Genomic DNA, 22656 nt, shown 5'->3' on the forward strand with positions numbered 1-22656 from the left:
GGACTGTAGGCAGGACTCACTTGTCTTTGTGCTTCTCACCTGGTTGCCGCCACACACGCTTGACACCATCTGAACCAAATAAGTTTATCTTGGTCTCAACAGACCACAGGACCTGGTTCCAGGAATCTGTTCTGAGTGGATCCTGTCCTGTTGAACCGCTGTATGGTCGTGGCCACCGTGCTGCAGCTCAGCTTCAGGGTCTTGGCAGTCTTCTTACATTCTCGGCCATCTTTATGTAGAGCGAGAGTTATTTTCCATGAGGTGCCATGTTGAGCTTCCAGTGAGCAGCATGAGGGAGTGTGAGAGCGATAATAGCAAATTTAACACACCTGCTCCCCGTTAACACCTGAGACCTTGTAAAACCACCGAGTCACATGACACCGGGGAGGGAAAATGGCTGATTTGGCCCAATTTGGATATTTTCACTTAGGGGTGTCCTCACTTTTGTTGCCAGCGGTTTAGACATTAATGGCTGTGTGATGTTTTATTTTGAGGGGACAGCAAATTTACACTGTTATACAAGCTGGACACTCACTACTTGACTTTGGTTTGTTTCCTGTGATGGACAAAGTGAGCGCATCCTCTCCTCCGTAGGAAGCCAGGTTTGTCTGTGGCGGCTTGCTCGATGGCCGGGTTCTGTTCTGTCCTGTTTATTTGGAGGGAATGTTAGTGAGGTCGTTTGCTTCTGTTTAAGGCCAAACAACTGAAGTTTGTTCTGATTCTGTCTCTGCAGGTGGGTCTGCGTCCCGCTGCGTGGGGGACGGTTGAAGCAGCGACTGTGTTGATGCAGTTTAAAGTGTAACTCTAGTTATTTATGTAGTTGTGCTTCAGGTAGAGTTTGTTCTGTAAATAATAGCCGTTAGCTTCTCTCACTCTGTAGTTCCACTCCTCGTAGCTGCTGTTCATTGTTTCTGTGGTGCTGACCCAGCGTCAGCCCGCCGGCAGCTCGGCCCGTCTGCGAGGAGGACAGGTTCGAGTCTGAGCTGGTCCGGGGTCAGCTGGACTAACTGTACATGTGTGTAAATAAAGCCTCAGCTGGGCGTCTGCTGTCACTTTTCTTACTTGAATAATAAACATGAGTTTGTTGAAAACCGACACCTGGCTGCAGTCTGAGTTTCTCTGTTAGCTCCGACGCTAACAAAACATTTGACTCTAAAACTGCTTCGCTGCAGTCTCCTCTGCCTGTCAGCCGCGATTTCACTGCAATTACTCAGCGGCGACTCAGGTTATCAAATCATCCCTTACTGAATATAAACATGTTGTGATGTAGAAGATTCTCTGTTGAAGCTTTACAGAAACACTTGATGTGTAGCAGCAGAGGTGTTAAAGGAGAAACCACGGCGAGATAAACAGCACGACTGAGTCTCAGAAGGTTAATAAATGCACGTCCTCTGACAGCTTAGAGCTGCTCGACGTTTTTCTGTCATGACCCCGTTTCAAAAGCCAAAAAAAGGTTCCTGCCCCCCCCACCGCACATATAAGTCTTGAATTCTTATCAATCATTAAGCGACACATAAAAAAGGAGCCCAGTTGAATCTGATTCAGCCTCAGCAGACCGCCGAGCACCACTCTGAAACACAAACCTCACAGCTGAGGGAGGTGGAGTGACTTTGGTTTCATTCAGACTGCTCGTCTCCTCTAAATGAGACGAGGACGTCGTTTAAATAAGGACACGACTGAGAGAGAGAAGCTGAGACAGCCTGGACAACACTGCCACCTGCTGGTCAGAGGAAACGACTACACTGAAACTGAAAGGAGGAAGCTCACTGAATCAGGGCTGGACTCTCTCAGCACTGCTGAATCAGCCTGAGTCCTGCTGCTGCTGGTTTTTCCCGCCGGGCAAAACGGAGTCCAAAGTGATGAAGAATCTCTGCCGACAGATGAACTGACTCACCTGAGAGGGGACAGCTCTGATCTGGTTCTCTCGGCTGGTCTGGAGTCAGTCTGCTGGTCTCGGGACACGTCCTGCTGCAGGTGAGTGTTTGTCTTTGGTCGTCATGGAAACACATGCACAAACACACTGATTATAAGCCGTTGATCATCCTTCTTCCTGTTCAGGCGCAGGTGGGCGGGACCAAGCCATGGTCCACCAATGAGGGAGGCCGGTTCACTGCAGGTCCAGACTGTCCAGAATGAGAAAAGGTAAATCTCCTCCTCTGAGTCCTCTAACAGTTTCCCCGTGAAGCTGCAGCTCCCTTCATGAGCAGGTTCCAGGGGTCTCCTGAGCAGGTTCCAGGGGTCTCCTGAGCAGGTTCCAGGGGTCTCCGGGGCAGGTTCCAGTGGTTTCCTGGGACGGCTCCAGGGGTCTCCTGAGCAGGTTCCAGGGGTCTCCGGGGCAGGTTCCAGTGGTTTCCTGGGACGGCTCCAGGGGTCTCCTGAGCAGGTTCCAGGGGTCTCCGGGGCAGGTTCCAGTGGTTTCCTGGGACGGCTCCAGGGGTCTCCTGAGCAGGTTCCAGTGGTTTCCTGGGACGGCTCCAGGGGTCTCCTGAGCAGGTTCCAGGGGTCTCCTGGGACGGCTCCAGGGGTCTCCTGAGCAGGTTCCAGGGGTCTCCTGAGCAGGTTCCAGGGGTCTCCGGGGCAGGTTCCAGTGGTTTCCTGGGACGGCTCCAGGGGTTTCCTGGGGCGGCTCCAGGGGTCTCCTGAGCAGGTTCCAGTGGTTTCCTGGGACGGCTCCAGGGGTCTCCTGAGCAGGTTCCAGGGGTCTCCTGGGACGGCTCCAGGGGTCTCCTGAGCAGGTTCCAGGGGTCTCCTGAGCAGGTTCCAGGGGTCTCCTGAGCAGGTTCCAGGGGTCTCCGGGGCAGGTTCCAGTGGTTTCCTGGGACGGCTCCAGGGGTCTCCTGAGCAGGTTCCAGGGGTCTCCGGGGCAGGTTCCAGTGGTTTCCTGGGACGGCTCCAGGGGTCTCCTGAGCAGGTTCCAGTGGTTTCCTGGGACGGCTCCAGGGGTCTCCTGAGCAGGTTCCAGGGGTCTCCTGGGCAGGTTCCAGGGGTCTCCTGGGACGGTTCCAGGGGTCTCCTGTGCAGGTTCCAGGGGTCTCCTGGGACGGCTCCAGGGGTCTCCTGGGCAGGTGTTTTGTGGAAAAGAAACTCTGTATGATCTTCAGTTAGACATTTAAATGAATGTCGTCGCCTTGGTAACTGATTGTTCATTGTTGTTTAATCGATTAGTCATTTTATCTAATTGTTTGATCCACAACCCAAAGACTTCCTGTCACAGAAACCAGAGAACATCCACATTTAAGGAGCTGGATCAGAAAAAAATGACTGAAAATTATTAAAGATTATGAAAATAATTGGTGATTAATTTAATAGCTAATCGATGAGTCGACTGAATGTTGCAGCTGTAGAGATCATCAATACTGACAGTACAGTCAGACGTTTGGACATATTTTTATATATTAAAATAACCTCTGATCGATCAGAAACGTAAACGACTGCTGCTGCAGAGAAACGGCCATAAAAAGAAAAGATTATTAATTTGAAGAAAATATTTATTAATTCAAAGAAAAGATTATTTAATGAAAAGATTTAATTCAAAGAAAAGATTTTTTCATTTACTGCTCCTCTTTCTGGTCAGCCAGTTTGTTCTGGAGCAGCATCGTACCTGATCTGCAGGTTCTCTGAGTTGAATTAATGAACGCAGCGTTGTTTCCAACGCTCGTCGCACGTCGTTACAAACATTCATCAGGAAACTTGACCAGAGACGCACAGCTGACAGGAAACGTTGATGACATCAACAGGAAATGGAAAACACGTGTGACACCGTGGATCACACAGCTTCGTCCCAACAATCGTCAGTCAGCAATCAATCGCTCTGATCGTCTGACTTCAGTTTGTTCTCAGACGCTCAAAAAGATCAAATGAGTTCGATTAAAGAAACGACAAAAAGAGAAATGAGCTTTTTTAAAAACTTCCTTTTTAATATCTTTCTGCAGCTCCGGTCTGTCCGATCAAAGAGCTCAGAACAAAAAGTGATGAGTAGTTTTGCAAAGCGCTGTTAGCAAAGAGTTCAAACAGAATCACAAACCAGACTCCATTTAAAAAAAAAAAAAAAACAGCAAATAAACACATTTTCAAACAAAATTATCTGTTACTGATCAGCTGTTTGTGTCTTTCAGTTGTATTTGACTTCATGTTCAGTTAACAGGAAGTGATGTGATCTGTTAGTCTCCATTCTTCAGTTAAATTATTGAAGTCTTGCATGTTCCTGATGAACACAAACAGCCTCGGCGAGTTCTGATTAATCGATCGTTCGATCAATCAGAACAAAAGATTAAAAATGTCAGAAACAAAATAAAAAAAACTGAAGTTAAAAATACACAAATAAACTTGCAGATCAGTAATTTGTCAAATGTTACTTCTGCAGCTGGAGTGAGATTAATAATAATAGTAATCAATAATACTGCAACGAGTATGTAAACACAAGACAGCGTTAAACACGTTTTCTTCTTTGAGCCAATCAGACGCTCGTACAGAACAGACCTTCCTTCATTACCTGCAAACTGTAAAAAGTCTGGACGCTAAAGCTGATCAGTGAGATCGGTTCTGTTTATTAATCCATATTGGCCGCCTGTTTATTGATAATGCTTAACTTTTTTTTAAGCTATGCATCAAAAAGCTCTTAGAAATGGATTAATTAAATATTTCAGAATTAAATTGATTAACACAATATACAGAAAAAGAAATGTCGATCAATAATTCAGCTGGATTCGATCATTTTGACATTTTATTAATTCAGCATGTGAAGATATAAAAAGGGAAATGGAATGATTGTGCGATCAGTTTGTAAATGTATTGATCACAGCTGATCAGAAGGAATATTTCAGGTTCATACAAAAATAAAGAATCAAGCAAAAAGTCGAAAAACAACTCGGATCAATAAAAAAAAGTAGAAAAGCATCAAGAAGAGTTTGTTTCCTCCTCGCAGGAGGCGATGACGTCGCCTCGTCTGAAAGGTCAGTGACCCGTTCAAACCTTCTGATGAGCTCTGACTCGTCCTGTCAGCTCACTCTTTCCAAACCGACCAATCACAAACTGGCGTCGCGGAGCAGCGGCCTGAAACAGTTTACCGATGTTTCACGGCGAGCGGTCGGGTTCTCTAGAGAACAGCTGACAGGAAGTCTTTCTAACCACAGAAGAAGAATGACTAAAGAAAACGTGGCGGTAGGAGGAGCCTGCATATCTGATGGCAACACGCCGATATATTTAAATAAATCTTTGTTTCTCGTGGAGCACATCAGTTATTGATTATTGATCATTTCAAACAGCTGATAGTCAAGTTTTTAGCAGAGAGACGAATGTTTTTAAAGGCGATCAATAGATTTTATCTGAAGAAGCGTTAATAAAACACGTGTTAGCACAAACACTCGTGGTCAAAGGTGTCGATGATGTAACAGCTGATTATCAAACAGTCTTTGGAAGAAGCAGCTCGCTCTCTTCATCTTCCCTCTTTAAAAACATTGGCTCCTCCCCTGCTGAGTTAGGAACAGAAGAAGAAGAAGGAGGCGGCGTGCAGGAAGTAAAGCTCGAGCTGAGGTTCAGTATGTTTCTTCTTCATGTGTCCGCAGGTCAGGTCCTCCAGCAGGGGGCGCTGCAGCAGCCGGAGGAGAAGAAGAGGCTCCGCCTACAGCAGCGAGCACCTGAAGAAGCTCTTCTTGGAGCGAGACTCTGTGATCTTAACGGGCCCGCCTCCTCCAGGAGGGTTACTGTCGTTCTGCAGGAAGAGACCAGGACAGACAGGATGACTGACAGCTCTCTGCTCCAATCACACAGCTGCTGCTGCCAACCAGCCAGGAGTCAGTATGTCTCTCCCTCGTCCTGTCCCTCCCCCTTGTTTCTGTCTCTACTCCTTCTCTCTCCCGCTTTGCCTCTTGTTTCCGTCTCTACGTCGTCCGTGTCCCTCCCTCCCTCGTCCGTCTCTCTCCCGCTTTGCCTCTTGTTTCCGTCTCTACGTCGTCCGTGTCCCTCCCTCCCTCGTCCGTCTCTCTCCCGCTTTGCCTCTTGTTTCTGTCTCTACTTCGTCCCTCCCTCGTCCCTGTCCTTCTCTCTCCCGCTTTGCCTCTTGTTTCTGTCTCTACTTCGTCCCTCCCTCATCCCTGTCCTTCTCTCTCCCTTGTTTGTCTCTCTCCCGCTTTGCCTCTTGTTTCTGTCTCTACTTCGTCCCTCCCTCGTCCCTGTCCTTCTCTCTCCCGCTTTGCCTCTTGTTTCCGTCTCTACGTCGTCCGTCTCTCTCCCTCCCTCCCTCGTCCGTCTCTCTCCCGCTTTGCCTCTTGTTTCTGTCTCTACTTCGTCCTTCTCTCTCCCGCTTTGCCTCTTGTTTCCGTCTCTACGTCGTCCGTGTCCCTCCCTCCCTCCCTCGTCCGTCTCTCTCCCGCTTTGCCTCTTGTTTCTGTCTCTACTTCGTCCCTGTCCTTCTCTCTCCCGCTTTGCCTCTTGTTTCTGTCTCTACTTCGTCCTTCTCTCTCCCGCTTTGCCTCTTGTTTCTGTCTCTACTTCGTCCCTGTCCTTCTCTCTCCTGCTTTGCCTCTTGTTTCTGTCTCTACTTCGTCCCTCCCTCGTCCCTGTCCTTCTCTCCCGCTTTGCCTCTTGTTTCCATCTCTACGTCATCTCTCCCTCCCTCGTCCCTTTCCTTGTTTGTCTCTCTACCGCTTTGCCTCGTTTCTGTCTCTACTTCGTCTCTGTCCTTCTCTCTCCTGCTTTGCCTCTTGTTTCCGTCTCTACGTCGTCCCTGTCCCTCCCTCTTGTCCTTCAGTAAACTCACCATCTTCCTGTTGAGTCTGGTCATGATGTCTCTGCCGAGCGTCATGAAGGCCTGTGGAGGACAAGCGCAGCACATTAAGAAGCTTCTCCTACTGAAGTGAACTGGTACCAGGATCCTGACTCACCTCCTCCACGTTGATGCTGGACTTCGCGCTGGTTTCCAGAAACTTGATCCCACAATCGATGGCCAGCTGAAGAACAAGAGGAGACAGAAACTGAGACATTTTTTCCATCCTGTTGTTCAGACAATAAAAACTTGAATCCCACAAGTTGCTCTTCTTTTGTTAAATCAACACACACACTACCTGTCTGTTTATAAGTCCTCCATGTTTGTAGTTCTGCTGTAAATCTAAGTAGTTCAAATGGTCCAAAAGTTAAAAACGATGTTTGACATTTTCAGATCTAAAATTAAAGAATTAAATGAATGAGTTTTCTTCATTATTTCTGCTGCTCTGTCTGCCTTCATTAATTTCATATATAATATAGACACATAAAGCTTCGGAGGTGGATCAACAGGCTGTCCTAAGGTGTCACTGTAGAAATGTTTCCTTCCAGGGATGCAGAACAACCAAAGACGGTAAAAACAAAGTAAAGAAAACTGAGGAATAATGTAGATTTCAGAGATTAATAATGAGCTTCAAGTTACTCTGCAGCAGTGGAAGGAAATAAAACACATTTTTACAAAGTACTAATACTTGATTATGGATTAATATGCTGCTTATTTTCTCCATTAGGAAACATTATGAAAATATGTATTAATGTCACAGTGACTCCTAAAATAATTAAAATGAAAAACAGCTAATCTTGAAATGTTTTTACATCAAAAATGACTTCAATGAATTTTAAAATAGTTCCCAATTAAATTTATTTCCATCAACTAATGTACCAGCTGTATAAAGTGTTACATGTATAACTAAACATCATATTTTATAAACTCTTCATGTGTTAGTGTGTAAAAATCTGACATTGTAAAGTAACTGAAGCTGACAGATAAATAAAGTGAAGTAAAAAGTACAAGATCTCCCTTTGAGGTGGAGCAGAAGGAGAAAATACTCAAGTACAAATACCTCTAATTTTCAAACAGCCTGCTAATTCACCTCAGAAGCTTTATGTGTTCTGTATTATATATATATTATATATGATATTAATGAAGGCAGACAGAGCAGCTGGTCATCGGCTGATCCTACAGTGAAATAATCATTCATTTGTTCATTTTAGATCCAAATATTTATATTTGTATATTATATTTATGTTTTGGTGACGTAAATGTTGTTTTTAACTTTTGGACCATTCGAGGTTTTTCCACTGGACTTAGATTCATAGAAGAACTACAAACATGGCGGCGTTCTTTCCACACTGTATTCCATTTTCTTTGAAACTTAAAACCTTTATTAAAATATTTTTTGTTGTTTCAAGTCTCATTTCTTTTATAAATATAACTAAAGGTCACCGACCTGCTCTCCTCGCTCCTTGGACACTTGTCTCTTGTCGTTCATGTCACACTTGTTTCCCAGAATCATTCTCTCCACGTCTGAAGACGCGTGCTGACACAGACACAAACGTTGCGGTCGTTACTGTCGCCGTCCGAACATCAAAACATCTCAGCAGAAACCACAACAGGCCATCTATATGTCATCAATATGTTTTGATCAAACAGCTGATGGAAAATGAAGCCGAGAAGAAGAAGAAGAAGAAGAAATGTGGCGAGGACTCAAACGTGAGCAGTGACATCACTGTTCGGCTCCAAAGATTCAATCACGTTAAGTTTCCGTTTGACGAAGCTTCCCAGCTCTGACGCAGGTAATCAATAACTAATGATCATGAATAAGAACGCCCAGGTGAAACGCCAGCCGAAACAAGAAGCGTAACGTGACTGAACCTTCAGAGTTCAACGCCCACGGAGCAGCTGTGATGTCAGAGCGGCGTACCTCCTCGATGTTGCGTATCCAGTTCCTGATGTTATCGAAGGACTTCTCGTTGGTGATGTCATAGACCAGCATGATGCCCTGGAACACAGAAGATAGGAAGTGACATCATCACAGGAAGTGAAGTGCCCGACCACGTGGTGACATGTAGCTCCTGAACTGATCACAACACATCATCTGTCCAATAGCAGAGAGGGAAGCAGGAGGGGGCGTGTCTTACCATGGCTCCTCTGTAATAGGCCGTGGTGATGGTCCTAAAGCGCTCCTGACCTGCCGTGTCCCTGCAGGAACAGGAAGCAGACCGTGGTTAAAGTCACGTCTTCCTCAGCTGATCCAATCATTGATCGTGCTTACACTCACCAGATCTGAAGTTTGATCTTCTTGCCGTCCAGCTCGATCGTCCTGATTTTAAAGTCGATTCCTGAAACACCAGAGACACAACGGTCACACACGGGTATAAATATGTACATTGTGCACCTGAATGCAGGAAGGAAGTGACTCGTTCATTTAAAAGAACCCTGTGAGACACATTTTAACACGTGGTTAATATCCTGATATGGTCACTCTTTGGTTGTGTTACTGAAAACTTTAAATCAGTCCACACTGACTTCTGGTTTCTCACGTCAGTCCAACACGACTGCGTATACCACCTAAAAACCGTAAAAAAATCAAAATACCACCTAAAAACCTTTAAAAACACCTAAATACCACCTAAAAACCTTACAAACACCTAAATACCAGCTACAAACCTTACAAACACCTAAATACCACCTAAAAAACACCTAAATACCACCTAAAAAACACCTAAATACCACCTAAAAACCTTAAAAACATCAAAATACCACCTAAAAAACACCTAAATACCACCTAAAAACCGTAAAAACATCAAAATACCACCTAAAAACCTTAAAAAACACCTAAATACCACCTAAAAACACCTAAATACTTTTAGAACAACTAAATACATCCTAAAAACACCTAAATACCACCTGAAAACCTTAAAAACACCTAAATACCACCTAAATACCACCTAAAAACACCTAAATACTTTTAGAACAACTAAATACATCCTAAAAACACCTAAATACCACCTGAAAACCTTAAAAACACCTAAATACCACCTAAAAACACCTAAATACTTTTAGAACAACTAAATACATCCTAAATACCACCTAAAAACCTTTAAAAACACCTAAATACCACCTAAAAACCTTACAAACACCTAAATACCACCTGAAAACCTTACAAACACCTAAATACCACCTAAAAACACCTAAAAACCTTAAAAACAATGTAAATACCACCTAAAAACCTTAAAAACATCAAAATACCACCTAAAAACACCTAAATACTTTTAGAACAACTAAATACCACCTAAAAACACCTAAATACCACCTAAAAACACCTAAATACTTTTAGAACAACTAAATACATCCTAAATACCACCTAAATACCACCTAAATACTTTTAGAACAACTAAATACATCCTAAATACCACCTAAAAACCTTAAAAACACCTAAATACCACCTGAAAACCTTACAAACACCTAAATACCACCTGAAAACCTTACAAACACCTAAATACCACCTAAAAACACCTAAAAGCCTTATAAACAATGTAAATACCACCTAAAAACCTTAAAAACATCAAAATACCACCTAAAAACACCTAAATACTTTTAGAACAACTAAATACCACCTAAAAACACCTAAATACCACCTAAATACTTTTAGAACAACTAAATACATCCTAAATACCACCTAAATACCACCTAAAAACCTTTAAAAACACCTAAATACCACCTAAAAACCTTTAAAAACACCTAAATACCACCTGAAAACCTTACAAACACCTAAATACCACCTAAAAACACCTAAAAACCTTATAAACAATGTAAATACCACCTAAAAACCTTAAAAACATCAAAATACCACCTAAAAACACCTAAATACTTTTAGAACAACTAAATACCACCTAAAAACACCTAAATACCACCTAAAAACACCTAAATACTTTTAGAACAACTAAATACATCCTAAAAACACCTAAATACCACCTAAAGACCTTTAAAAACACCTAAATACCACCTAAAAACACCTAAATATCAGCTAAAAACCTTTTACAAACACCTAAATACCAGCTAAAAACACCTAAATACCAGCTAAAAACCTTTTAAAAACACCTAAATACTTTTAGAACAACTAAATACATAATAAATACCACCTAAATACCACCTAAATACCACCTAAAAACCTTAAAACCCCTAAAAACACCTAAATACTTTTAGAACAACTAAATACATCCTAAATACCACCTAAAAACCTTTAAAAACAGCTAAATACCACCTGAAAACCTTACAAACACCTAAATACCACCTAAAACCACCTAAATACCAGCTAAAAACCTTTTAAAACCACCTAAAAACCTTAAAAACACCTAAATACCACCTAAAAACCTTAAAAACACCTAAATACCACCTAAAAACCTTAAAAACAATGTAAATACCACCTAAAAACCTTAAAAACAATGTAAATACCACCTAAAAACCTTAAAAACAATGTAAATACCTGGGTACATACACACAGGAGTCTGACCTGAACAGAGGCTACGTCTGACCTTAACCAGGTCTCCCCTCCCAGCTGGTGAATCAAACTCTGAGGTGCATTTGTTTCTCAGCTCTGGGTGTCTGTCAGCTGACCGGGTGGGTAAAAAGGAAGTCACAGACATTTTTAACAGGCAAATTTGACCAAACGCTCCTTCCTGCTGCGGAGAAGCGCTTCCTGCCCAGAGGGCCGAGGAGCTGGACCAGGTCTGAGTAAACCTCCTCCCCACCCTGACCCTCTCTGGTCCAGTCTGGCCAGCTGGATGCGGATCAGCTGATTGGCTCTACCTGCCAGAGTATCCATAGAAACACATTTAACCAGCGCTGGGACAAAAAACAGGAGCGCTGCAGGTCTGGGTCTCATTACTGACCTGCCTGCATCAGGTTCTGGATCAGACTGATAGTTTGAGCCATAAGATGTCAGAAGAGAAACTGCAGGTTCTGTCTGACCGGAGCAGGTGATCATAGGTGAGGTTCTGTTACCCGAGGAACGTGGGCGAGGAGGACTGACACACGTATTGTCAGACCTGGATCAGGGGCTCAATCCCAGTCTCCACCCTAAAGCCTGAACCTTCACAGGCTGAGTTGACGTCACCTGTTGAACTGTGGGTAATTCCCTCAGGCAGAGTCTACAGAGAGCCCTCATGCGCCTGACGGTGTGACGGGGACGGCCTGATTCAAACCGCTCCAGCTTCCACTGAAGTCTGGACCCCATTCATGTATATAAAATAATGCCAGGCTGCTAACGCTAATGACTGACTGATCTCAGGTCCCAGCTGGTTCAGAAACCTGTCCCCCACCACGCCTGCTTTCTTCTCTCGCTCCGTCAGCAGGAAGTGAAACCCAGTTATTGCTGGTTGCTACGGAAACGTGCAGCGGAGCAGGTCAATGACCTCTGGCTGCACACCACATCCACTTCCTGTCTGTCTGTCCTGAACAGGGTCCCCCCCTCTGTCTCCTGAACCTGATCAAACCTTTAGATCAGACCACATGACGTCAGAGCAGCTTTACCTGAAACACACACACACCTCTCTCTGTCACTGTGACAGTTCCCACTTCCTGTTTCCACCAGGAAGACAGAGGCGGCGTACTCAGCACTGTGGCTGGGAGGACGTGACGCACACACATACGCCATACGTGTGCACGAGTGACTCAAATCAACAACAATCACTTCCATCGATCAGCTGATCGGAGTTCCTTCTCCACCTGTTTTCAGCCTTTTTTTATTTCGTTTTGCTTTATTTTGTATTTCCCTGCTGCCGTCCAGATGTTTCCTGTTCTGGCTTTAAGTCCTACTGTGTAATCTTTACAGTGCTGCCAACAAAGTGTACGGGTTATTTTACTGATTATTTGTCAACGCTGAGGGATCATTTACTGCAGTAAAAGTACTAATACCACATACTATCCTCACAAAACCTTTCAAGTTGAAAGGAAACATAAATCTAGCTTTTTTTCAATTACAACTTGATTTTTTTTATTTGTAATATGTAAATGAGGTACTTCCTCATTACATATGCACTGATTTGCATATCATAATTGGTTTTATTGTGATAATATATCAAACATTCAGACGTTTACTTAACGGTTCTTCAAAATCTAGTTTTTTCATTGATTTATTCAATGAAAACTTCTCATTTGTGTGACGGAGCCTTTATTTTTACGTATTTACAGATAAAATAAAACACAGATATTTAAAAACTCTGCCAGGAAACATGTCATTTTAAGAAAGCAGCTGATTAGCTCACACGCTGAGCATTTTGTCACATGACCACACCTCTTGTGCTCTAGAAATCAAACTTTCACATAATAAATGATTCAATATGAAGAGTTTTAACTTTTACCTGTAAAATACTAAAAGTATAAGAAATTTACTGGATGTGCAGCTAAAACAGAGAAATAATAATGTTTTGTACATTTTGTGCAAAATAACTCGACATGTGAAAATCATGGTTTTGGACTTTGGAGTCTGAACAAACATCAGAGGCTGATCGATCAGCTGTGTTTCATTCATAACATCAGATTTTATAAACTCCTTTAATCTGTCGAGTAAAGCTGTCAGATACACGTAGCGCAGTAAAAACTACAGTATCTCCTTGTAGTAGTGACGTACAAGTACCTCAGAGTTGTACTCGAGTACTTCAGTTACATCTTCATCCACACAGCTGCGGTTCTTTAACTGAAGAACTGATCAATATAACTGATCGGGGGGGGGCAAAGGTCACGTGGCTCACAGTTCCCGCCCCCCTCCCGATCGCTTTCACTTTCCCGTTTGCTCAGCGGCTAACGGGACCGAGCGTCCCGTTAGCCGCCGGTGTAACACCAAAATGTGTGACCCATCAGATTCTGTGACTACACCCAAATGACGATGTGTTCCTGACCGTAACGTCACTTTTGGTGCCTAAACAGAAAGAAACCGCTTCACATCGTCAGCAAAGCCGCTGGCGCTTAACCTGCCATTTGTGTCACAGGATCTGATAGGTCACACATTTTGGTGTCACACCTGTCCACCTGGGGGCTGGAGCCTCCGGGGGACCGGGGGACCGGGAGGGGACTCACCGATGGTGGAGATGAAGGTGGTGTTGAAGGCGTCCTCGCTGAACCGGAACAGCAGGCAGGTCTTACCGACGCCGCTGTCCCCGATCAGCAGCAGTTTGAACAGATAGTCGTACGTCTTCGCCATTTTCCCGCCGTCTGTCCCGGTGCTGTAACGGAGCCTGCGGGCTCCTCGCGCTCTGCGGTACTCTGCTGGGCTCACTGGGTTCACCGGGGCCGCGGGTTCCGGACTGGGTTCCACTGAAACGGGACCGAGAGGAAGCAGGAAACGAGCCAGCTCCAAGCTACCCAGAATACACCGCACCACACTTCCGGTGCGGCCTTTCAGAATAAAACACTAACCAACACCTCCGCAGGTTTCTTTATCGCACCAACTTTATTCTCCAGATTCTACCTGTTCCTACCAATTTCTGCGTGTCTATGATCAGCAATACAGCCTCAACAAGCTGCCTTCTCTGAAAATACAACTACAACTACTGCAATAATCAATTAATCGATTGATTGTAGCTCTAATTACACCCAGTAATTGATGTAACACGTCTCATTTTTTACTTATTTGCTCTATTTGTTTTATCCTGACCCTCCCCGGAGTGGTTTCCTCCCCGACTGAATGGGGAAATGCAGCTGGACCCTCCTCCATAATAACCAGAGGTCCTGGTCCTGGAGGAAGTAAAAGGCTGTCTGACCTTTTCCAAACAATATAATGTTTAAGAGCGAGTCCTACTCCACCCTTCCCTCATCAGGACAAAGAGTAAACTACCAGCCCAACTTTACTGTGTCCTCTCCTGCAGCCCTGCAAACGTTACTACAAGTCCAGCTGTGAAACTGAACCAAGACACAACATTATTTACACAAAGCAGGGACTAACTTCACGTGTCGCATCGGCCGAATTTACAAGAGACGACACATAATTAAAAATCTGTCGTAGACTGCGTTTCACAGAGTTTGTACAGTTTTCTCTAACTCAACAACTCGCTAAACGATGGGATTTTTAAAGGCAGTCTGGGGGGAACTCAGCGCTACTTCACATTACTCACATGCAGGTTTTGCCGATGGATCCGATCTCAGTGAGGAGAACAAGAACAGATCAAATAAATCAGGTGTGAACACAGAGGCCAGATCTGTTGGTTCATCCCCTGGATCCAGATCAGGTTAAGGTGTAAACCCGGGGTGTGGAGGTCCAGGTAGGAGTGGGAAATACGTTTAGTATTTAGAAAAGAAAAAACGACAGTTTTTTTTTAAAATTTTTTTTAGCACTTACCTGTTTTATCATGTAGCACTTTGGGATTTGCGAAAATATAAAGTGCATTACAAATGAAATTATTATTAAATGTATTATTAAATAAATACAGCCATTTAAAGTTGTATGTGCCTCTTGTACTGCCAAAATAAAAACTCAACCATTATCTCCATGTTGCTCCATTATTTATAATGTTGGTTAGTAGAGATTTGGCTTTTAATTATTTGACATATATTAATTATTTGATGGTTTGGTTTTGGTAAATTTCTGTGTTTGGTTAATTTATTACTTAATACATTTAACTACATATTATATTATTGCTTATATTTGTTATTTTCTTACTTTTCATTATTATATTCATCACCATAATCTGGTATAAATAAAGTATGATGTCCCAACATGTAAAGTGACCCGAGTGTGATGATAAAGCAATGATACAGCAAACCCTTAGTACACAGTAAGTAATGTCTATATGTATGATATCAGGTGAGGGTTGAAATGTTTGCTCACTTGCTTTTATAGCAAAGATTCTGACTTCCTGTCGATTCTGAGGTCAGAACAGGCCAGATGATACGCTTTTACTTTGAAGGTGAAAATGCAGGGTCTTCTGGTCTGTCTCTGACAGCTTGTCGCGCCCAGGAAACAGGGGGCGTGGTGCCCTGACGTCATCCCGAGGGAGGCGTGTCCACAGAGGTGGGCTGCCAATCGGGGATCTCTGTGGTTTTAAAGAGTTTTAAAAAGACGTAAACGCAGGTTGGTCCTTTGAAAGCCCTTTTTTAATGACTGAATGTGCTAAAGCGTTCAGTAAGAAGACAGAGCAGCTGCCCGTCAGTGAAGCAGCGTTCTCGTCACAGATTTCTGAAGACGCTAACAGGAAACAATAAATAAGAAGGCATTTCAGTTACAACAGATTATTCTGATGAAGACACATCTGCATTCTATCTTGGTCATATAAAACTTGTGCGCATGTTTACTGTGAATGTTTTCGTCGTGTTCACCACCCAGGTAGCAGCCGCAGCAGAAGCCCCGCCCCCTCCACACCTGTCATCTCATTACAGCAAGCAACAACTTTTCCATCATGTAAATACAGTAGAAAGAAAACTCAGAGGCTCTCAGGAGACTGTGTCCCTGCAGCGCCACCCGCTCTGCAGTGGAGGAGGAGGGAGGAGGAGGAGGGGGGAGGAGGAGGTGGGCGTGGCTCTGTGGCGGAGCAGCTCCCTCAGCTTCAGTCCATATCCTGGATGCGACGGCAGATGTCAGCTGTAAACTCCGAACACTTGGAGTTTCCTCCCAGGTCCTTCGTCAGCACCTGAGGTACAAACACGCCTCGTCAAACAACGCCGTTTCCATGGTTACAACCTCACATGTTGTAGATCACATGTCACTGCAGCAGTTGGTTATTTTGATTCATTGTTCAGCAGAATTCCCAAACGATACTTTAATAGGAAGATAATTGCTATGACAGGATAATAACTTCCAGGGAACACAGCGAACGCGCCGCACTGACTCTGCTCTCTGCGTCTCTGGCGGTGACGCTAAACTACAGAGACGATGTGAGGGAGTCAGAACTTTCAGGTCTGCTACGTGCTAACGATGCATTAGCATAGCCCCACAGGTAGCCGCTGCGTACCGCTGGAGCATTTCAGAACCCGTGGGATAACGGAACACAAAACTTATATCAAACATCGTCTAACACTCAGTTAATCAGACAAAAGCACCTTGATAAGACGGTGTTAGGCCACCGTGTGAGAAAATATTCCCACCAGCCTTGAACGCACCATCGGAAAATTTAATACCTTAAGTGCCCTGATTTAATTTGAAGACCTTTCCAGACTTTTTAAGGAGCAGCAAGGACTCCAGACCTCTGCAGAACTTTTCTTTCTACGTTCATTGGGACCAAAATACCAAAGCAAATTCTTTGTCTGTTGAAAACCTCCTGGCATTAAACCTGATCCTGATCCGAGGACACCGGGCCACTCACGACTCCTCAGAGACACATTCACAGTCTTCTCTTGGGTCTGAACTGAACCCGGTCCAGGCTTCATTGACTCGACTGCCCCCTATGAGTCACGGACCTCTCTGCTTTCTGAATAAGCCTCTGATGAGCGTGCGGCGTGCAGGAAGCTGCCGTGGCGTCTTGGAGTACAGTTTAGCGTAGAGACGCAGGACGGTCAGTGACCCAAACGCCTGTTTCTACTTGAGGAGCTTCAGAGTCTCACCTTCTTGTCTCTGATGGTGTCGAAACAGGCCGTCTGGATCTTGTTGCCGTAGTCATGGAGACCCATGTGGCGCAGCATCATGACAGCGCTGAGCAGCAGGGCGGTGGGGTTCGCCATGTCCAGGCCGGCGATGTCGGGGGCGGTGCCGTGGACCTGCAGGAGGAGCAGATTCTGTTCAGGCTGCTGAATTTACTTTTCTTCTAAATCTTTAATCATCTTTTCATTCACAGGAAGAAAGAAACATGTTGATTATTAAAGTTTGTTGCAGAGCTGAAACGAACTGAAATTAAAAAAAAAAAAAAAAAAATGGAGAAACAAACCGATTCAAAGATGGCGACTCCGTTGGCGCCGATGTTCCCGCTGGGAGTGACTCCGAGGCCTCCGATCAGACCGGCGCACAGATCGCTGCAACAGTTCGAGACATGGAGTCAACACTGAACCCTCAGAGCAGAACATGAAGACAAACGCGGTGCAGGAGGACGGACTGACCTGAGGATGTCTCCGTACAGGTTGGGCATGACCAGCACGTCGAACTGGGTCGGATCCTGAACCATCTGAAAGCCCGAAGCATCAGGTCAGAACCAGAGTTCGCATTTTAAACTAGAGAGCATGTTTATGTGACTTCACCGGCAGGGTCAGGACTCTCAGACTCACGTTGAGACAAACGGTGTCCAGGTACATCTCTGTGAACTTGATGTCTTTGAAGTTCTCGGCCACCTCGCGACACTTTCTGAGGAACAGCCCGTCTGACATCCGCCTGGACGGACAGAGAGAGAGAGAGAGAGTTACCGATCCAGTCGCCAACCCGTTAACCCGCCATCGTCCTGCTGGGTTCATACTCACATGATGTTGGCCTTGTGGACGGCCGTCACGCTGGTTCTTTGGTTGTTCCTGGCGTACTCGAAGGCGTACTCTGCGATGCGTCTGCTGGCGTCCTCTGTGATCAGTTTGATGCTCTGAACGACGCCGTCCACGATCTACAACGACGAGACCGGAGTTTCAGAACAGAACGACCACAGGAAGTCAGCCGAGAGACTCCCGGGCTGGATTCGGGGTCTGGGTCGGTCCACCGTGTTTCACTCACAAGAGTCCGGCTGAAACTCATCTTCAGCTTGAACGGTTTTCATCTGCTCATTTATGAAAAAAGTTGATTCATCTTTTAACTTTTCAAAGACAAAACAAAAGATTTGACCTCAACACGTTCCTACAAACAAATTAAGAACTTTTGTCGGATCCGATCAGCTTTTCTTTTTGCTAAACTGCAGATGAAGCTGCCGTCGCCCAGAATTACAATAATCAGGAGGGGAAAAGAGTTGGAGTTTAGAGAAACTCTGTGCTCTTAGTTTGGTGTCTGTGATTCTGAAGCACGAGCTGGCGGTGGCGTTATAGCGTCCACTTTGTCGACGATGTTATGGACTGAATGGATCAAACTGACGCGGCTGTTCTGGCGCTCTAAAGAAAGTATCCGTCGTGTTACAGCTGCTGGTTTGGTCGCCAGTGAAACTGGCTTCAGAGCACTGAGCGCTTCCTGTGAGCTCAGAGGAAATGATGTGGTCTGAGTCGCCGTGACGCGTAGTTACATTTCTATCCGAGTATCTGATAACAGCGCACAGTTGAGTCATCAAGTATTTTCAGTTTGTCAGCACTTTTTAAACTTTCGTTTTACACTGAAGACGTTTGAGCCGTTTTTCTGTTTGTGCTGCGATTCAGATGGAAACATTTCCTGTTTACAGTCATTTATCAGCGTGTCTGGGGAACGACAGAAGGTCAGAATTTAAACTGTTCTGGAATAGCTGGGCTAAAGACCGAGAGCTTCAGGGTCACTGAGCGGTCTGGTGAGTAATAAATGCTGCAGCCTTCACAGTCACCTGATCTCAGTGTCACACCTGGTGAGTCCTGGATCTGGTCTGGAGGCTCGTGGCGGCTCCAGACTGAGACTCTGCCTCGGAGCAGCAGGTGGAGGAGGCTCTAAACGTGTTTTTGTCTTTGTGGTGCTTCAGTGCTTCCTCACCTCCTTCTGCGTAGGAACACCGGAACATCCTTCACTAAAGGAAAGGAGGTGACGCCGTCCCACAATTCCTTGCGTAGCAACATTTAAAGTGACGCAACGTCCTCAAACTAAAAACGATAACTTTCTGGTCAGAATAAACTCTTGATGCCAGTAAAGATCGAGCAGCAGGAGCTCTCCAGTATTTGCCTTTTTGTAACCTGTAGTGAAGTGTGTTCACGTTCAGGCGGCGTGCACGAAGCAACGCTCGCCGTCCGGCAGGAGACGGTGGCTGAACGTAGCGTTAGCTTTTTATAAACGACCTATCGAGCCCTCGGCGAGAACACGTTCGCTAACGTCGCCGCGGCTGCGTCACGGTGCAGCAGGTCACAGGTGAGTCCGGTTTGAACCCGTCTCTGCGTCCCGAACACTCACCACGTGTTCGATGCCGCTGTACTCGCCCTCCGTGTTCTCTCGGATGGTCACCAGGTTGACGTCGGTGTACGGGGTCTTGTAGCCCTCGATGGAGATGCAGGGTCGCACGTTGGCGTAAAGGTCGAAGGTCTTCCTCAGGAGCAGGTTCATGGAGGGGTGACCTGCGGCGATGGGCGTCTTCAGGGGTCCTGGAGGACACAACGTTTAGGGGGCACTCACAGAAAACTGAATCTGAAGCGCGGCTCTGAGCCTCACCAGACCTTTCAGTCCGATCTTGTTCTGGTCCATGGACTCTTTGGCGTCCGGAGGGATCATCCATCTGCCGCCGGGTCCCTTGATGGCCGTCACGTTCCTCTCCTCCCACCTGATTGGAGCCTGCGGGTCAAAAGAACACATTGAAAAGCTTCTGAAACTCACCAGGTTCGCCGCTTCTTCAGAACACTCACTTTGGCCGCTTCAAAGATCTTCATGACCGCCGTGGAGATCTCCGGCCCGATCCCGTCTCCAGGAATCAGAGTGACGGTCTGCATCTGCAGACAGAGAGACGGCGGCGTGAGAGCCTCGCCGTGGCGGCTGATTTAAAAGAAATCTGATTTATCGGCCATTAGATTTTTGAACGCGAGTTCATGTCGTCCTGACCTCAGCGAGAAAAAACGACAGCTTCAAATAATCTGTTGATCGTTATAAAAACGTTTCACCAAGAAAATTCAGTGACTCCTAAAATAATCAACAGCTGATCAGCTGAGGTGGGTCTGTTGCTGAGCGCCTCCTGGTGGACAAACTATGCAACAACAACACTCCCAACGTGACTGAAGCATCAACCTCTTTTCTAATCATTAATTAATCAGGTATTGATTTATCTGCAGTTGGCTCATATCAGCAGATCATATCACGCAGATTCATCAGAGGTCGCACGCCTTTAAGTGTCTTGATCAGGGACACACTGGTGGATTGAACCAGGGTCTCTCACACCAAAGGCACGTCTTATCCACTGCTCCATCACCACCCAATCACACTCTGACCACACCTTCAACCTGGGGTTCACTGTGCGTGTGTGTGTGCGTGCGTGTGTCACAGCAGGCTGGTGTCCGGTTGGACCCTGAACTACTCACCCCTCTGGAAAAGGCAGCTGAAGACAGAGCGGGTCTCCTGAGGGCCCCCCCCACCACCTGGGTCAGCTGAGGAGACATGAAGGTCACTTTAACCACAAACGCTTTCACTTCCTGTGTTTCACTAAAAGCTGTCTGCACAGGTATTCATTAGTTTCAGGGTTCTTTGTTATCGATGAACAGCAGGTCGATAGAAACGGTGATTATCATAAATTATTATTATTATAAACCAACAAAGTCTTCATGTTATTCATTTCCAGTGAACTTTTAGTGACTAACCGGTTTCACCATCACGGATTCAGAGAAAGGTCTGATGTTAATTCCAGTAACATGTATCGGGAAGAAAACACGTATGTTAACGTTTCCCCTGTTTATCTTCATCTTACTGTGTCCGTCCTGTCCCACAGGAGGGACATGTTGTCTTGTTTCCTCATTTTGTGTGTATTTGGACAAAAATACGGAGGATTTCATGTTAGCCGAATTTAACAGTGGGAACACAGCTTCTTTCTCAACTCTTCTTTTCTTTTCTACGCGGTTTGGATTTTGCCCAAAGTGCGAAGGAACCTTAAATTAGCAGATTCTCTACAGGAGTCTTGGCCGCCTCACCGGAGCCTCGGCCGGCGGTGACAGTTTGTAATTTCCCGGTGGTGTTAGTGAACATGCGGAGAAAGTCGTGACAGACCTGGTGAACAACAACAGTGAGCTCTGCTAGCTCTGCTAGCTCTGCTAGCTCTGCTAGCTCCTGCATCTCTCATCACGTTGAAGGACACGCAGGAGTTAGCTGATATGCTAACGAGCTGACGACAGCGGTTAAAGCCGCTTTCAGAGACTCGAACCCGCACTAACAGAACAGCCGACACGTCCGCTCACAAAGAACCCACAGAACCTGAAACAGAAGACTGTTTGACTCCTCCTCAGGGTTCTCTGTTCTTTATAAATCAGCTATTTCTTACCATTGACCTCCACGCGCTGCCTGCCATTCTGCTGCGGAAGAGGAGTCACAAAGATCCTCTGTGAGGAAGAGGAGTCACTCTGATCTGAGAGCAGGAGGAGTCACAAAGATCCTCTGTGAGGAAGAGGAGTCACTCTGATCTAAGATGAAGAGGAGTCACAAAGATCCTCTGTGAGGAAGACGAGTCACTCTGATCTGAGAGGAAGAGGAGTCACTCTGATCTGAGAGGAAGAGGAGTCACAAAGATCCTCTGTGAGGAAGAGGAGTCACTCTGATCTGTGAGGAAGAGGAGTCACAAAGATCTGTGATGAAGAGGAGTCACAAAGATCCTCTGTGAGGAAGAGGAGTCACTCTGATCTGTGAGGAAGAGGAGTCACAAAGATCTGTGATGAAGAGGAGTCACAAAGATCCTCTGTGAGGAAGAGGAGTCACTCTGATCTGAGAGGAAGAGGAGTCACTCTGATCCGAGAGGAAGAGGAGTCACAAAGATCCTCTGTGAGGAAGAGGAGTCACTCTGATCTGTGAGGAAGAGGAGTCACAAAGATCTGTGATGAAGAGGAGTCACAAAGATCCTCTGTGAGGAAGACGAGTCACTCTGATCTGAGAGGAAGAGGAGTTACAAAGATCCTCTGAGAGGAAGAGGAGTCACTCTGATCTGAGAGGAAGAGGAGTTACAAAGATCCTCTGAGAGGAAGAGGAGTCACTCTGATCTGAGAGGAAGAGGAGTCACAAAGATCCTCTGAGAGGAAGAGGAGTCACTCTGATCTGTGAGGAAGAGGAGGCACAAAGATCCTCTAAGAGGAAGAGGAGTCACTCTGATCTGTGAGGAAGAGGAGTTACAAAGATCCTCCGTAAGGAAGAGGAGTCACTCTGATCT

General features: G+C 45.5%; 2 protein-coding genes across 4 annotated transcripts; both read right to left on the reverse strand.

Annotated features, from left to right (window-relative positions):
- Positions 1 to 3896: 3896 nt before the first annotated feature.
- On the reverse strand, positions 3897 to 14350 carry LOC123958859 (ras-related protein Rab-8B). The gene is made up of 8 exons (XM_046032559.1): positions 13841 to 14350; positions 9042 to 9102; positions 8902 to 8962; positions 8685 to 8762; positions 8211 to 8300; positions 6882 to 6947; positions 6758 to 6808; positions 3897 to 5710 (listed from the first exon to the last, which is right to left on the reverse strand). Exons 1-8 carry the CDS (start codon positions 13962 to 13964, stop codon positions 5621 to 5623), a joined length of 621 nt encoding a protein of 206 aa, XP_045888515.1. The 5' UTR covers positions 13965 to 14350; the 3' UTR covers positions 3897 to 5620.
- A 1485-nt stretch (positions 14351 to 15835) lies between these two features.
- On the reverse strand, positions 15836 to 21877 carry LOC123959272 (isocitrate dehydrogenase [NAD] subunit alpha, mitochondrial-like). 3 transcript variants are annotated; one of them, XM_046033226.1, is made up of 11 exons: positions 21781 to 21877; positions 20831 to 20896; positions 20165 to 20248; positions 19979 to 20093; positions 19719 to 19906; positions 18140 to 18273; positions 17951 to 18053; positions 17786 to 17850; positions 17617 to 17701; positions 17297 to 17449; positions 15836 to 16386 (listed from the first exon to the last, which is right to left on the reverse strand). In XM_046033226.1, the coding sequence occupies exons 1-11, from the start codon at positions 21805 to 21807 to the stop codon at positions 16303 to 16305; spliced, it is 1104 nt and encodes a 367-aa protein (XP_045889182.1). In that variant the 5' UTR covers positions 21808 to 21877; the 3' UTR covers positions 15836 to 16302. The 3 variants fall into 3 exon arrangements, with proteins under 3 accessions (XP_045889182.1, XP_045889181.1, XP_045889180.1); XM_046033225.1 differs by lacking the exon at positions 21781 to 21877 and adding an exon at positions 21510 to 21590; XM_046033224.1 differs by lacking the exon at positions 21781 to 21877 and adding an exon at positions 21107 to 21133.
- Positions 21878 to 22656: the final 779 nt, after the last annotated feature.

Source organism: Micropterus dolomieu, linkage group LG20 (assembly GCF_021292245.1).
Source record: "Micropterus dolomieu isolate WLL.071019.BEF.003 ecotype Adirondacks linkage group LG20, ASM2129224v1, whole genome shotgun sequence".
Lineage (NCBI taxonomy): Eukaryota > Metazoa > Chordata > Actinopteri > Centrarchiformes > Centrarchidae > Micropterus > Micropterus dolomieu.